The sequence below is a fragment of the Urtica dioica genome, chromosome 9 (genome assembly GCF_054948205.1).
Source record: "Urtica dioica subsp. dioica isolate 48M chromosome 9, U.dioica_male_clone48M_v1_H2, whole genome shotgun sequence".
NCBI lineage: Eukaryota > Viridiplantae > Streptophyta > Magnoliopsida > Rosales > Urticaceae > Urtica > Urtica dioica.
In genome coordinates this window covers 27,248,846-27,265,446 of record NC_142764.1, presented here as the reverse complement: position 1 = coordinate 27,265,446, position 16,601 = coordinate 27,248,846, and the positions used below count along the sequence as shown (strand labels likewise).

The following is a 16,601-nucleotide window of genomic DNA, read 5'->3' as shown; positions in this document are numbered from 1 at the left end:
ATATCTCAATCCACTATATCCGTGTGGCTATATAACTTAATAGTAAATTGGCTACGTAAGCCACTTAAACTATAGGAATTGTAAATTAGCCAACCTTTGGTAAATACTTTGTAAATAGCCAATTTGCATACGTGGCAGCCTATTAACTACCTAAAATATATGTTTTGTTGTGTTAAATAAGGCTTTTATTAATCTGTTAATAAGTTTACTTGGCTATTTACAAGAAATTAACCAAATGTGGGCTATATCTCAATCCACTATATCCGCGTGGCTATATAACTTAATAACCCATTGTTAATTTCAATATTTTCGAATTCTCAAACAAATAAGTAAATGGAGAGGGTTGTCAATTGTTGGAATTCAAAGGTATCAAGCAAGCAATACTAAAACGATAATAAAAACAAGGAACACGATGTCGTTGGTTTTAAATTGCGGTCGGCGATTGAGTTCAAATGAGACAAGGAAAAGTTAAAGGATCTAATCTCACCTCTCAATTTTATCTACTAACCTCTCTCGAGTCGTTAAAGACCTAATAGATTGACGAGCTTACACCTCTCGGTATGGGTTCTATTAAATCAACTTACCGCACTAAGATCGAGGCTCAAGCGATTACACCATTTCTCTAATCTTTCTATAGATCTAGATGAACTAATGATAAATTTGGTAGATCTCACACATCATTTACCTCTCGGTCTCAAAACATGCAAATACGCTAACTAATTAGGTAGCTAAACTATCTAGGAGAATCAAACTCACCCATAACCCGTGAAATTCCTCTTTTGACTTTTCTCTCTCGAAAAACACTTCTATCCTAAGCCATGAACCAACACACACACTCATTCATCAACTACATTGTGTTCCTACTAAAGATTTAGCTACTCATACTAGAAGCTAAGCAAATCAAGATAGTGAGAAGAGTAATCAACATAGCAATTTAGTTAAAGAGACATCACAAAGAAGGTAAACAAAACAAATCTTAAAATTCAATTCAACTATCAATTCAGCTTCTTCTCCAGCTTTGAATTTAGCTCCCAGGGGTCATTTCGTGTGCCGTTAAGCTCTGATTCTGCTCATTTTTGCTCAAAAACCCTCCAATGTGCTCTTGAACCTGAAAAACACTAAAAACTACAAAAAAAAAAAAAAACTATCAAATAACCTAAGGACTAGCTTTAGTTTTCGTGTAAAAAGTTATATTTCATATGTGAAATCACACTAATCAAATACCCTCAAACTTGAACCATTACTTATTGTCAAGTAACAAAACGAAACTATACAGAGCAACCCAAATATTCCCTTGATCGGAGGAACGTCTCTCCTAAATAAAATTGACTCCAAGAGTAAGAACAACCATCATTTGAATATATAATATGTGCAAATATGAATTTATAAAACATAAATCGATTCATGTAAAGTACAAAGTTTCCTGATAATATATATATATATATATATATATATATATATATATATATATATATATATAACCTGTCAAGCGAAAGTCATAAAATATGGGACAAGTAAAATCAAATTAGCAAGAAGTGGTCGGTTCTCTTAATTTAGCTAAATTTAGTAGGATCTCTAAAAGATGTAAAGCATTATTAGATTATTAATGGGTTCTGTTAACACCTCTGAATTTTGATTGTTGATTAGTACGACATTGATCACTTATTCTACTTAGGCCATATATTATATGCATATGTGTTGTTATATTGTATATTTTATGACTACCAAGATTTGACAAGTAATACGTATCTTTTATAATTTATATGACAAATATATCTGTCATATAAAAATTGGTGGATCATTTTATAACTGTAGAAAAATCAAATCAATTAGGCTAAGATGTTCCATATCTAAGATGCCATTGGTCTGGTTCATGCACCAGGACGTGGGACAAATTAAAAAGGAAAAACTTAAAAAAAAAAAAAAAAAAAACTCAATAATGACTTTTTTTTATAACCCAAGAAACACTATATGACGAGGTTCAGAGTATTACTCCAAATTCTATACATGAAAGCCCTATTTAAATACCGAAACTAAATTGAACTTCTTACGCGAGTTTTAATCCATGTGGAAAAATATGTTAAGGAATTACGTGCAAAACTTCCCTTTTGTAGTTGGTTTTTTAGTTCTTCTTTCTATATTTTATTTTATTTTTCCTTTTTTTTTCTTGGCGTAGTTTTCTTAAACACAGCAACTTACGAAATATTTGCACATATATAATGAAACTTTATAGGTGTTTTATTTTAGTCAAACAAACGAGAGAGAAAATGAAAAAGTTGGTTGCATGACCAGTGTTTTATTAAAGTAATAAATATGAAATCAAATTACTTCTTGCGAAACACTCCAATTTGATATTTCCACAGCCTAAATCTTAATGTGGATCTGCCATAAATTCCAACAAAAATAACGCAGATGCTTATTTCAGCAATCAATAAGCACTCGTTACGTTGACTCTCTCTCTCTCTCAACTTTCATCGTTCAACTTTTTTGACTAATGACTCATCACTCATCATGAGGAATAGTAAAATTACGACGCGTTGGGTTTTTAAGTTTCATTCGTTCGTTATCAATTTTCTCTGTTTAAAAAAGAAACCCGTACCTAACTCCTTGGATTTTTATGAAATATTGGAGTGGGTTAGCTACGAATAAAAATAATATAAAACGATCGAGAAGTAAAAAAAGATAAGAAGCTTCAAATGGTTTGAAAGTTATTATTATTATCTATCTCCGTGTCCTTCCCTATATACCAATTTTAATTGGATTCTAGAGTTAGGTGATAGTCTTGGCAGTTGGTCGTTTATTCTGGTCAGTCAATCAGTTAGTGAATCTCGTAATTAAATTATATATATATATGCATTTTCCTGTCCATTTTTCCTCGCTACTAACCAAATTCTACATATATTATAATATTTATATGTTTTTGTTTTATTGAGGACCACCACTTGATTTGCATCCCAATACCCATACAGTATTACAAAACGCGCATATAATTCTGGTACCTATAAGTAACACTGCGACTTTTTATTTTTATTTTTTAACTTTGAACATAACTTTGTGATTAAGTAACATATAGACTAACTGATCGTATAAAAAAAAAAGCGAAGGAAAAAAAGTCTCATTACACTTTTTTTTTTGTTGCTGGGAAGTCTCCATATACCTAAATTCCATTAAATTTTCTTAATCTTATTCTTACCTACCGGTCTAGCTACGTCATGCATGGAGAAAAAAAAATAAAACGAAAAAAATGAGGTGGGCCTATCCTTAATATATATTTAATAGTGTGTGTGAGTAGTAATGCATTATAACTGACATAAATGAAAATTGACCGACTAATATATAGTTTTATAAATTTCTTAATCCGATTTCAAATTAGTTTCAAAACGTGTTTAAACGATTTGGAAAAATCAAAACTGGATTGGAAAAAATAAATAAAATTTAAACCGGACTAAACTGTTATATAGACTGGCCTAGTTTAAGCCATTTAAGATACACTATGTTTATATTCTACAAATATAAAAATATCTAAAATAAATAAATCATTAGTCATAATATAGACATGCTAAAAATCAATTTATTAACTTAGTATGTTCTAACTCAACTATAGAGTACAAATGCACTATAAAGTTAAAAATATATGTCTGAAATTTTGTAATTTGTTTGGTTCAGTCTAAACCACGGTTTAGTATATACAAGTTTTTTTTTTTTTTTTTTTTGTTAATTTTATTTTATTGCACACCCCTATTTCCAATACATGTATGCTAAATTAATTCATGACTATTTAAGAACAATTACTACGTTTATGCAGGCATATATGATAAATGATGTTTGTTGAGCTCCAAATGCATTATATATATATAATGAAAAATAATAACATTTTGATCAGCTGTGACTATTTACGAGCAATGAATTATAATTTCTTTTCTTACAACTTTTTTTTATTTTTATTTTTAAGATAACTACAATTTAGTTTTTATATATAATGTAATTTTGTTTCAATAACAAAATTTGTTTGGTGTGTTGTTTCTTTGGTGGTGGTGGTGGTTTTTTTTTTTTTTTTTTCGCAAAAACACATGGGAGGCACATGTGTAGCCGCGCGCATGTTTAACTATGAGACCTTAAAAATTGATTAGTTAAGTAAAGACTCACACATGGGAAGCATCTAAATCTTTGTCTAGGTGGATTGTCTTGTTATATAATAATTTTTCAAATATTAGTCACAACATCTATGATTGCTAACTTTGTTTGTTAGTGTAATTTTCGTTGCAGATAATTAATTAACATGAATAATTTGTTATGAATTAGATTAGATTCTTTCGTTTTCATAATGATCCTTTCGTTTCTTTTTATTTCAATAATGAAACGGTCACATTCATATATCTCTTATAAATTTAGAAAAATCTCACCCTTCCGCTCATATTTTCAGATATACGACCTTCGATTATCAAAAGATCCCATTATGCTTCTTGCAATTATATATTGTTGATATGCAAGAAGGTTGTTATCAAGATTTATTGTGGAGCTTTGGATATCGATGACATGTATAAAACCCTTGACAATCAAATTATAACTTTATTTTCTTGTCTCTTAATTAAGGCAATGAAGAAATAACTTAATTGTAGAGAAAAAAAATTTGAGGGAACATAGGGTTTGCGATTAGTTTTAAATATTATCATTTTATGGAAAAAGATCTACACTATCGATTATGACGTTGAGATCATGGTGATATAAGAGGAAATGATTCACATTTTTCGTGTATCATTGACAAATATTTATGAAGTGCACTTAGTCAAACATTTGGATTGTGGGATCCGAAATCTTTGATATAAGTCCCAACGAGAGTCGTGTCTTGAGATATGCTATGTTGCCTGTTTGGGGCCAAGAATATGCTTTTGCATACATTTGCTTGCCCGTATGTCCCAACCCTAACCTCGTCAAAGTGCATACTTTGTTTGGATTGAACTTATCGACCATGGTATAATCGATTAATAGGGGGAGTTATGATACGCACATACGACTCATTAGAATTTTCATGTAATGAATTTAAAGTAGTAAATGGGTTGATTGCTTTGAATGCCACCAAATTTATCAACTTATTTACTACTTTAAATGCCTTACATGAATATTCTAAGTGGCAGTAATGATAGTATTATCAAATTTACTTTCACTTTTTAGCTAATTATAGCAACTACAATCCCACATGGGGTTGGTAATTTTACTTTTAATTCATTTCAACATTTTTTAATACTTCATTTATAAGATTTAGCTTCAGAAATTCCGCGCTAGCTGAATGTGGATTCCTTAATTTTAGCAATTAAATTCTGACTCACTTTACAGTCAAACTTTACAATATTTTTCCCTCTTGAGAACGCATTTTTATAGCTTAGTTTATAAACTAATAAACTGTGTATATGAATAAAATTTGTTTATAAAGAGTGTTTTAACATTTGTTTAGCTATCGAATAAAAAAAATGTCAAATATCAATATTTTAAAAAATAAAAAAAAAAATCTTTATTTAAATATAAAAATGTGGGTCAAACTCACACCTAAAAACTATAGTTAAAGAGTGGAGAATTATCAAAACACTTTCAAAGTATATATCCTAACCGATATTAGACATTCTAATAAAAAAAATACGTGACCAATAATTTAAAATTTGTAGCGACATGAAAAGAATACTAATAATACATCTATTGATGTATTTATTTATTAGTAAATTTTATTTTCACATTTTATTTAAGCATATTTTATAAAAGAAGTATATCGTGATTTTTCTGTAATTAAAGTGGTCAGGCATTAATTAATATATTAGAATTTAATTATTTAATATATATGTCAAAACTTAAAATTCATACGGATTTCTCCTCTCACCTTCAAAGTCAAACCACTTAGAATGACGTCGAACTGATTCCATCTCATGTCGTCGATGTATCTCGGACACCAAAATCTTTAGACTTTGAAGTAGATTTAGCAACATTGATACCAAAAAAAGATGGAAAAGTTGAGATCGAATTAAACTACACCAAATTTTGTTAACAAAATCATATTGGTTAAAATATTTCATAAATATATATAATTTAGACAGAAGTGATATATTTTCCAAAGGGAATAAGCTAATGCTGTGCTGCAAACTTTTAAAAGAATAATAATTATGATAATATTGTTACATATATACTTTTGTCTAATTATATATACTTTTAGAAGAAAACTATGTCGTCAAGTATGCGATTTGCGGTCTTATAAACCGTCACTCACGGATGATTAAAAAAAAAAAAAAAAACACACAATTCATGGCACCAAATCACTCAGCGCATTAAGATTAATTATTAAGATGCCATTTAGTATATAATTCTGCTGAGATATTTTCGATGTTGTCATTGTGCAATCCATGTGCCAAATATTTATGATAATAACTACCACGATAACCAAACATCTCACTTTCAAAATATTTATATGGCCGCAATGTATTCCCTAACAATAGATTTAACCATCCACAATACATTTATTCATCGTTGGCATGCCCATAATGTATGTGCGTACTAAACAGGGCACTTTATAATATTTTTCAATTGTATTATCTCGGCATAGTATTAATGCTAAACATATGATTTGTCCGACTGTGTATGGATCAGGACATTAGAATATATAGCAATATCTCCTTTTTGTGGGTAATCCAGTCATACATGGACATAAAATAAAAGCATATACGCAACAATAATAGTCTAATACAATTAAACCCTTATCCTTGAATATATTATTTTTTAAAATTTTAGTTGTTACGGAATTTATTAGGGTGAAGAAATATCGATTTTTATTATTGCGTGCACAGATTTCACACAGTTAAATTCCTTATTTGGTCCGATCTCATTAAAAGAAACTATCACAATGTGTTCAATCTAAAGTAAATTAGCTAAAAAAAATCATTGATTCATCTAAAAGAAAAATTCTAATTTTTTTTTTTTTTTACTTTATTTTCCAATGATGGCGGTGATCGAAAATGCTTATCGGTGTACGAGGCTACAAACACTTGCAACGGCATGATGAAAACTCTAGTGGCGGCAAAGCTGGTCGTGCGGACATATGGAGATCCTTATTTTTCATTTGTGTTATTATTTTTAAGATAGAGAGTCGAAAATGTGCAGCCAAATGAGAGGGCATGAGAGAGTCTTATATGAGTTTTAAAATTTGAAATATATGTGTTGAATGGTACTTTTGTGAGGTGACACATATTTTAAATTTATGTCATATGGACACATAGAAAATGAAATTTCGCTTAATAAAAAAACTTGGGAGCTAAGACTTAGCAGAATGTGTTAAGAGTTTTGCTATCTAGCTTCATTTATACTTTATAGCCGCCACCTTTTACGGAGAAGTAATATAGAGTTTTAATTTATTGGTCGACTACGTATATAAGATCACATTAATATTAAAGGAGACGATTCGTGTCAACATAGAAATATCATTGTCGTATATTTAGGAATCTTATATATATTGAGTAGAATCGGCGGATTGTGATATTAAATCTTGGATATAAGCTTAAGCGAGAGTTAAGTCTAAATATAAATTAGGGGGATTAATGTGTAAGAAAATTTTTAAGAAAGCTAATTTATAAATTTTTTAAATTAAAATTAAAATATTTTTTTTTTTTGGCAAAAGTACATTTGTTTTTTTTATCAACTATAAACTGTAGGAGCGTTTATGTCATATTTATTATCATCATTAAAGACTTGTTTTTGCTACATTTATGGTGAGTTTTTTTGCCCTATAGTATAAAGCTTGAGTAGAATAATATATGGTTAATTTAAACTTTCTCAAGTGACAATATTATTTCGCCCTACTATATTATATATGTACACATATTCACCGTTTCATAGTTTCTCATCGTCTATCCGTTACTATCTGTAACCTATGTAATTTTTCATTGCATGATCACATGATTAATATTGAGCTAAAATAATATATATATATATATATATATATATATATATATATATATATAGTGATAATTAAGTTGATCTACTGATAATCTCACACATACTTCAACAGAGAGGTCTTTGGTTCAAGTCTCATAGACTGTAGATCATTTTTAACTTAATAATTTTGTATTAAATTATATAATCTTAGTCAATAGTGTCACTTATAAAAAGAAAAAAAAAAGAATATATATATATATATATATATATATATATATATATATATATAATAACACAAGTAAAAACAACGATTGTACATAATTAAAAGCGAGCCACCATCAACTTGGCATGCAAATTGCTCAAGAGCTGGCTCGATTCAAATATATATATGTATAGATAATACACACATACATCGATCTGTGTCGTATCAAAACATAGGGTGAACAATTAATATCTTGCCGATACACATCGACCTGTTAGAGAATATCCTGAAATACATCTAAATCCAATATGGTTACCTTAAGAATATATGTTTCACAAACATCCAATATACACTTACAAATTAATATCGGAACAATATCTTATATATCTCAGCAGAAATGCATGCATCGTGTAAGTTGCTGTAAAGAGAGAACGGCGCGCTAAAGGATAAACTATTTTGCATACATATAAAATTTGTGTGCATATAAAATTTCAAAATATTTGGTTAATTATAAGGATGAGACAATAGAGAATATTGCACGCATGTGCAGCAGGATATCAGTCTCAAGTCTCAACATAAAAAATTATCGCTCGCGATTCACTCGTAGCATAAAATCTACGCACAATGAAAGCAAAATAGAAAACAAATAATTTGGTTATTATTATAAAACCTTAAATTATAGAAAATTTACAATTTGATTTAAACAAACAACTGGGACAAGTTTTTCTTTAGTTATTTTAAATATTAATGATGATGAGGATAATAATAATATATATGGTGGGCAAGAGGGTGGTGAATTTTGTGGCTAAGTAGCCAGCTTATTTATTGGGGGCCACTTTTTGGACTCCCTAGCACATGGCTAAGTAGTAATGCAGGTAGGAAGTCACATTATTATCAACTTTTTAAATTTGTGCTTACTTAACAAAAGAAAAAAAATAATTTAGAGTTTTCAATATGTGCTCTTATTATACCAATAATTGTATGAGGATTGATTTTAGAACTCTAGCTAGTTAACTTGTATCTATGAGTTTCACATTACCTTTTAATTTTGGAAGTGCATTACCCATGCACACACACATATCCATCTTCAAACTATTGATTTAGACAGGTTAACACATAAAATCATTGTTATTGCAAAGGCTGAACTAAATTAAGTGTATATATGTAATTAGTTGCCTTGTTTTTGCTACCATATATTATAAACAACTTCCTGAACTTTCGGCATATTATTTTGGGCCTATTAGATACACTTTATTAGCAACTGAACTAACTAACTTCTTTGTTTGGTTCATTATAAAATAATTAAGCAAGCGCGCACACACACACACAAATATATATATACATGCATATAATTTGTGAAACTTCTTTTTGCGAGTAATTAGCAATGGTGGGGAAAATAGTGGGGGAGGCTGTTGGGCGTTAATGCTCAGTGGCCATATTATTACAAAAAAGTGAAAAACACGTAACGTTTTATCATCAGACACATGGATTAATCAGTTAATAAACATGATATTATTTTAGAGTTAATGTATGGTCTTTGCTCCTGAAGAACCAGAAATTGGGGGATTAACGTATAAAATAATCACTGGGTGTTGTTCTAGAGTCATCCGTGACATTAGGGGGACAAATTTATATAATCTCGAGATTTAATTATTCGATTGAAAAAGGACACAAAAAGAGGAGCCCAAATGTTGGTGTCTCATTGGCGGAAAACGATAGATAGAGATTGATTTGTTCTAAAGGGGATATGATATTTCATTTGAGAGATTTGGAAACAAAAGATGGCAAGGAGAAAATATATCATATGATACAATGCTGTTTTATTATCTTCTCACACCCAATCCTCACTCACAATGCACTAAAGATATTTATAAAATGGAGCTTTCCATAACTAAATTCATTTGGACCTTTTCCTTTCTTCTTCTTCTTCTTCTTCTTCTATTTTTCTTCTTCTTCTTCTTTTCATATAAAAAAATAAATCGTTTTCTCAAAAAGCTTGTGTTGGGTGCTTTTCAGCTTTGAAAATCAAATATGTATTGATTTCCTCGAATTTTCCTCCAAGAACTTGAAGTGAGACTCACCCTAACTACTATACTTGGGTCTTTTTAGCGTATTAACCACTGGGAACTTTTGTTTTCTTTTGTAGAATTCTTATCTTGACAATATGAAATTACTTGCCTTTTGATATGCAAACGTGAAGATGTTCATGGGGGCAATGCGTTATTTATAAGTGTTGAATATTCTTTATTTTTAAGTTAGCTTTTTAGTTAAAAAAATCAGAGAAGTGAATATGTGAAAGGAAGATAAATACATGACCAACAAACATTCATCTCTTTCACACTTCATTGTCTTGGGTGGGCATAGAGAATGCTTCCAATTCCCTTTGATAAAGGACCCCAATCAAAAATTAATAACGGGATATATACTCACTACATTCCAAAAATGCCACACTCTATTATCCTCTCCCTTCCCACAAGGGTCATTAATGCAATCATCTTTCATACTCAATGTAACATATATGTGTATTTGATAATATATATATATATATATATATATATATATATATATATATATATTGATTAGATCACTTGTTGGTGGTGGGCCTACGAATTATATAGGATAATATATATATATATATATATATATATATGTGAATATATATTGGAGAATTATATATGTTTTGTCTTAAAAAAACAAGTTTTTAATTTTGTTAGTTGTACAATAGTCAGTAATTTTTTTTTTTTTTTTTTGAGGAAACGTGGTCGGTGTCACGGAATATCATAAAAACCCTCACGTATGGCGGAGGAAAACCGTGGTTACAAAGATAGGAAAGAAACAAAACCAACGGTAAAGAAAACAGAAAAAGCTCAAACAAACATGGCCCTAGGAGGCCGTGCGGGACCTCAACTCGCGATCATCGGCCCTAATGGTCTCTTCCGAACAAGGCGGGACTAAACCCAGTCAGGTCGAAGACGAGTGATGGTTAACCGCATAGCGCGCTAGATTATGCGCAGCAACGTTACAAAGACGAAAAATATGCATAATGCGAAAAACCTCAAGCTCCCTCACCTCTCTGAAGATGCGGTGCAAGATCGTCCCAAGCTCTGTCGCAGGCGTCACGCCCTTATCGATCATCCTCACCACCCCCAAGCAGTCAGACTGGATCTCCGCTCTCCTGCCGCCGACGCTGCGAACTAGCTCTATGCCCTGGAGGACAGCATACGCTTCCGCAAGCTGGGGGGAGAACCCCCTAGCCAGGAAAAGCGTCTGCGAGGCGATCACCTCTCCGGAGTGGTCTCGAACTATACAACCGACCCCGAAGCCTCCACGATCGCGAGCGAGAGCCGCGTCGACATTAATCGAGAGGGTCCCGTCCCTAGGGGGGGTCCATCTGTGGGTCGTAGTCACCCTCGAGCTCGTCGGAGTCTCCCCAACCGCAGCCGCTCTGTACTCCTCGAGGAAGCTCACCGTCCACTGGACTAGCTGTGGCTGGCTCCAAGCTGATCTCCCGGCTAAGACATTGTTCCTGTGGTTCCAAAGTTCCCAAATAATAGTAATGAAAAACTCGTGGAAACGAACCTCAAGGGTCTCCGTCGCTCTGAGGATAGCGTCGAAGACATCGCCCACCTCTTTCCAGACTCTCCTGCTCCACCTGCAACCCCAAAACGTGTGAAAAACAGTCTCTCTCGCCTCCTGACAGACCGGGCAGCTGTCGTCAGAGGTGATCTTTTTCTTGGCTAAGACTGCTCTGGCCGGAATCTGGCCTAAACAGACTCGCCAACAGAAGAGTTTCACCTTAGGAGGGGCTCTCAGCTGTCCACCACCTCTCCATCACCGTCGGATCTGAAGAGCTGGCGGTCGGAGTACTGGCTCTCTCCATCGCAACACGGTAACCGCTCTTGACGGAGTACTCTCCGTTCTCAGTGAAATGCCAGCGAAGCACGTCAGGAATACCCCCACCACCACACGGGATGCTCAAGATCGCCTCAGCGTCCTCCGCCCCGAACATCGCTGTAATAAGATCAACGTCCCAACTACCGTCGGGTCTCATAAGCTCAGCTACCCGCATATCGGGGGGGATCCAAGGGGGGTCAATCCAGGTGGCAGGTCTATCCCTGGGAACCCAACTGTCGCCTATGACCAACACAGACTCTCCGTCCCCGATCCGCCATCTCGAACCAGATTGTATGATCTCGCGTCCCCAAAGAAGACTGCGCCACATGGAAGAGCTACACGAGCCTGGAAGAGCCGACATAATATCTCCATCGGGGAAGTAGCAGTCAGTAATTTAGACATATAATTTTTTGTGTATAATCAAATACGGGGTAATGTATGTTGATAGAACATCTTATTTAACTACATATATATAAGCAAGTAGGTGATTGAGCCTAGCTAGCAAGTAATTTGCGGCTAGAAATGAGAGAGAGAGAGAGAGAGAGAGAGAGAGAGAGAGAGAGAGAGAGAGAGAGAGAGAGAGAGAGAGAGAGAGAGAGAGAGAGAGAGAGAGAGAATTGGAAGTTGGAACTACAAATTGATCCGTGGACAGTGGATACAGCAAACAAAAACAAAAACAAGAAACAATTAATTAAAGTAAAGGAATTAGTAAGCGAATTTTTTTCCTCCAAGCCAGAGGATGTTGATAGAGAACAGCCCACTTGAGAGAGAGAGAGAGAGAGAGAGTCATGTCCAGTCCATTAAATGAATGATTGATGATAACATAAATAACATAATTTGAGAATAATTATGAGAGAGAAATTAGTAGATTGGAACTATTTTGCAAAATTGAAGCTATATATTTTGTGTGTAGTGTTGGTATGATGTTCGTATTTAATTTATGCGTGTGAGCGTGGTGGGGCAAGTGATGTGACAAAGATTTCGTGGATGAAACACAGCAAAAAGCGGCCACGTGGGTGGGGGGTGGTGATGAACCCCTCTTCCACACTAATTTCATTTGAGGGTCTTACGCGGGGTTCGGTTTAATATCAAATACCCCACCGCCCACCACTCACACAAATTACAAATACCTCTCTCAATCCCTTAAAATATGTGACTTTCACACACCTTTTGGGTCGCTATTCTAATGCCTAATCGGTCCCTAATTCTAGGACCTCCTATTTCACTGATCACTACCCCTCCCGACGAACCCCACTATTATGACTCCATGATAATCAAATCACATTGGTTTTCAAATTCTACGTATTTATTTGGTATGTGTATTTATCATGTTTCTATGGAATCTTTCTAGAGGATATCCGACTGCATCATCAAGAAAGTAAAAAAAAAAAAAAAAATTGCAAATTTTTATAAAAAAAAAAAAATATTGCAAATTAAAAAAAAAAAAAAAAAATTTCCTTTTACCCCATTCTTAAGGTATGTTGTCGTAAGCACAAGTACTTGTGAAGTTAAGGGGTACAACCCCACAAGTGCCCCTTCCTCAAATCAACCACGTGGTCTTCTCTTACGTGTCTGACGTGGACCTCCTTTTATATTAAAAAAAAAAAAAGAATATACATTTCAAACACACTGCTTTTTCACTCTTTCCTCGACTCTATTTATACCCCATATATTCCGTAATGTTTCTCTCCAATTCTCTCTTCCTTCTCTAAAGCAAAGGTAACAAAAGAAAATATCTCTCTCTCTCTCTCTCTCTCTGGAAAAACAAAATCAATCGGAATCATCATACTTTGGTGAGACTGAAAAAAAAGAGTTGAATATAAAATGAATTCTTCTTCGTTGATACCCAACTCCAATAGTTGGGTCAGCCCTCAAAAGTCCGGGCGAGTGGAATTGGGCTTCCAAACCGCCAAAAGGCACAGCGCTCGCTGCGCTCTCCACTCTCCGTCCGTCCTCCATTTCCCGAAAAGCCCCTACGCGGAGCCACTAACTACCAAAGAGCCAAAACCGGAGAACAATTGGAACTTCCTCCAGAGAGCCGCCGCCGCAGCGCTAGACGCGGCGGAGAGCGCGTTGAACTCACGCGAGCGCCGTCACCCGCTCCCGAAGACCGCCGATCCGCGGGTTCAGATCGCCGGAAACTTCGCTCCGGTGCCGGAGCACCCCGTCCAGTCGGACCTCCCCGTCACCGGAACTATCCCCGCGTGCATTAACGGCGTCTACCTCCGTAACGGCGCGAACCCGCTCTTCGAGCCCGTCGCCGGCCACCACTTCTTCGACGGCGACGGGATGGTCCACGCCGTCAAAATCGAGTCCGGCTCGGCCTCGTACTCGTGCCGCTTCACCGAGACCCACCGTCTGGCACAAGAAAAGGAATTGGGCCGCCCGGTTTTCCCCAAAGCCATCGGCGAGCTCCACGGCCACTCCGGCGTTGCCAGGCTGGCACTCTTCTACGCCAGAGGCCTCTTCGGCCTCGTCGACCACAGCCACGGCACCGGAGTCGCCAACGCCGGCCTCGTCTACTTCAACAACCGCCTCTTGGCCATGTCCGAGGACGACACTCCGTATCAGGTCAAGATCACCGACTCCGGCGACTTGGAAACCGTCGGGAGATTCGACTTCGACGGCCAGTTGTCCTCCACCATGATCGCCCACCCGAAGGTGGACCCGGTGACCGGCGAGCTTTTCGCGCTGAGCTACGACGTGGTTCAGAAACCCTACCTGAAGTACTTCAAATTCTCCGCCGCCGGAGAGAAGTCCCCGGACGTGGAGATTCCCCTCGACATGCCGACGATGATGCACGACTTCGCGATCACCGAGAACTTCGTGGTCGTCCCGGACCAGCAGGTCGTGTTCAAGCTTCAGGAGATGGTGAGAGGAGGCTCTCCGGTGATCTACGACAAGGACAAGAAGTCCAGGTTCGGGATTCTCCCGAAGGACTCGGTCGACGCGGCGGAGATGACGTGGATCGAGTGCGAGGACACTTTCTGCTTCCACTTGTGGAACGCGTGGGAGGAGCCGGAGACCGACGAGGTCGTCGTGATCGGATCGTGCATGACTCCGGCGGACTCCGTCTTCAACGAGTGCGACGAGAATCTCCAGAGCGTCCTGTCGGAGATCAGGCTCAACCTCCGCACCGGAGAGTCGACCCGGAGGCCGATCATCTCCGAGGCGGAGCAGGTCAACCTCGAGGCCGGGATGGTCAACAGGAACCGCCTGGGAAGGAAGACCCGCTTCGCTTACCTGGCGATCGCCGAGCCATGGCCCAAAGTCTCCGGCTTCGCTAAGGTTGACCTTTCCACCGGAGAGATCAAGAAGTATTTTTACGGAAACCGGAGGTTCGGCGGCGAGCCGTTTTTTCTTCCGAACAGCCCGGATTCCGAGACGGAGGACGACGGTTTCATCATGGGGTTCGTGCACGACGAGAGGACTGGAAAATCGGAGCTTCAGATAGTCAACGCGGTCAACATGGAGCTCGAAGCCACGGTGAAGCTTCCTTCCCGGGTGCCGTACGGCTTTCACGGCACGTTTGTGGAGTCTGATGACTTGGCAAATCAAGCTTAGCCTGTTTGGCTACAGGGATAGCGATGTCATATTCAGGTTTGAGTTGGAACCGTTGGAAAAAAAAAAAAAAAAAAAATCATAAAATTACATGAGGAATTTCACCAGAGGGATGTTTGGTATAGGGTCCCCGGGAAAAATCTCATGGGAAAAAAAGTATGATACCCTAACAACTTTTTTCTTTTTTGGGGTTAAAATATTACAAGTATTTTACCACGCTGTAATATTGTACAAGGGTTTTGATTACAGACCAGCTTGTAGCTTTTGGACATTAGGTAGATATGTTAAGCTCAGCTGGTTTCTGTTTTTGTATTTTCTCTGTTTATTTTATTCTTTTCCTTTTTTCTTTTTTTTTTCCTCCCCCTGTGCATATATATTAAATATAAATATATATCTTCTTTATTGTCTCAAATCGTCATCTCCGATCCTACACATGTACGCTTCCAGATTTACTGGATGCGGACATGGTTTTATTGTTTCCTAGTATGATTTCTATACCGTATTAATGTGGGAATATTTTAAACTGCAAGCAAGGCTTGGTGATGAAGTGTGCCAAAAAATCAGGTTTGACCGTTGAAAGTAGCGATCTCGTTCAGGATAGAAGCTAGTGTGAACTACTAGCGACAATGTTGCGATTACTTTGTTTGCACTATGAGCCACAAAAAGGCACGAGTTTTATGATTTTATTTTGCACAAAAACCACATGCCGTCGCATCTGTGGCCAAATTAACGTCAATTGTTTTTGGTTAAATCACCACTCAACTCGTTGACTTGAAAGCGCAAGTGTTGAATCCATGTTTTATATTTTTAGGAGTTACTGTCGTGAGCAATTAACGACGATACAATCATGCGTTGTAATTAACTACATTAATTTGAGCATTCACTCTCGCGAACGATGAATATATATATATATAATTAACTTCACATGCCCTAGGTAGTTTCTAATCATTATATATATATACAGTGACGAAGCCAGGATTTCCGTTTAGGGGGCTAATTTGTAAATTTTAAGGGTAAAAAATTGTAAAAAAAA

At 36.0% G+C, this 16,601-nt stretch overlaps 1 protein-coding gene across 1 annotated transcript; it reads left to right on the top strand.

The window, feature by feature from the left end:
• Positions 1 to 13,691: 13,691 nt before the first annotated feature.
• NCED5 (nine-cis-epoxycarotenoid dioxygenase 5) lies at positions 13,692 to 15,980 on the top strand. Its single transcript, XM_089625373.1, has one exon. The coding sequence runs from the start codon at positions 13,832 to 13,834 to the stop codon at positions 15,569 to 15,571; it is 1,740 nt and encodes a 579-aa protein (XP_089481499.1). The 5' UTR covers positions 13,692 to 13,831; the 3' UTR covers positions 15,572 to 15,980.
• The last annotated feature ends 621 nt before the right edge of the window (positions 15,981 to 16,601 follow it).

What these genes read in the sequence shown, in the direction of transcription:
- NCED5 (XM_089625373.1), top strand. Translation starts at nt 13,832, where the DNA reads ATGAATTCTTCTTCGTTGATACCCAACTCCAATAGTTGGGTCAGCCCT.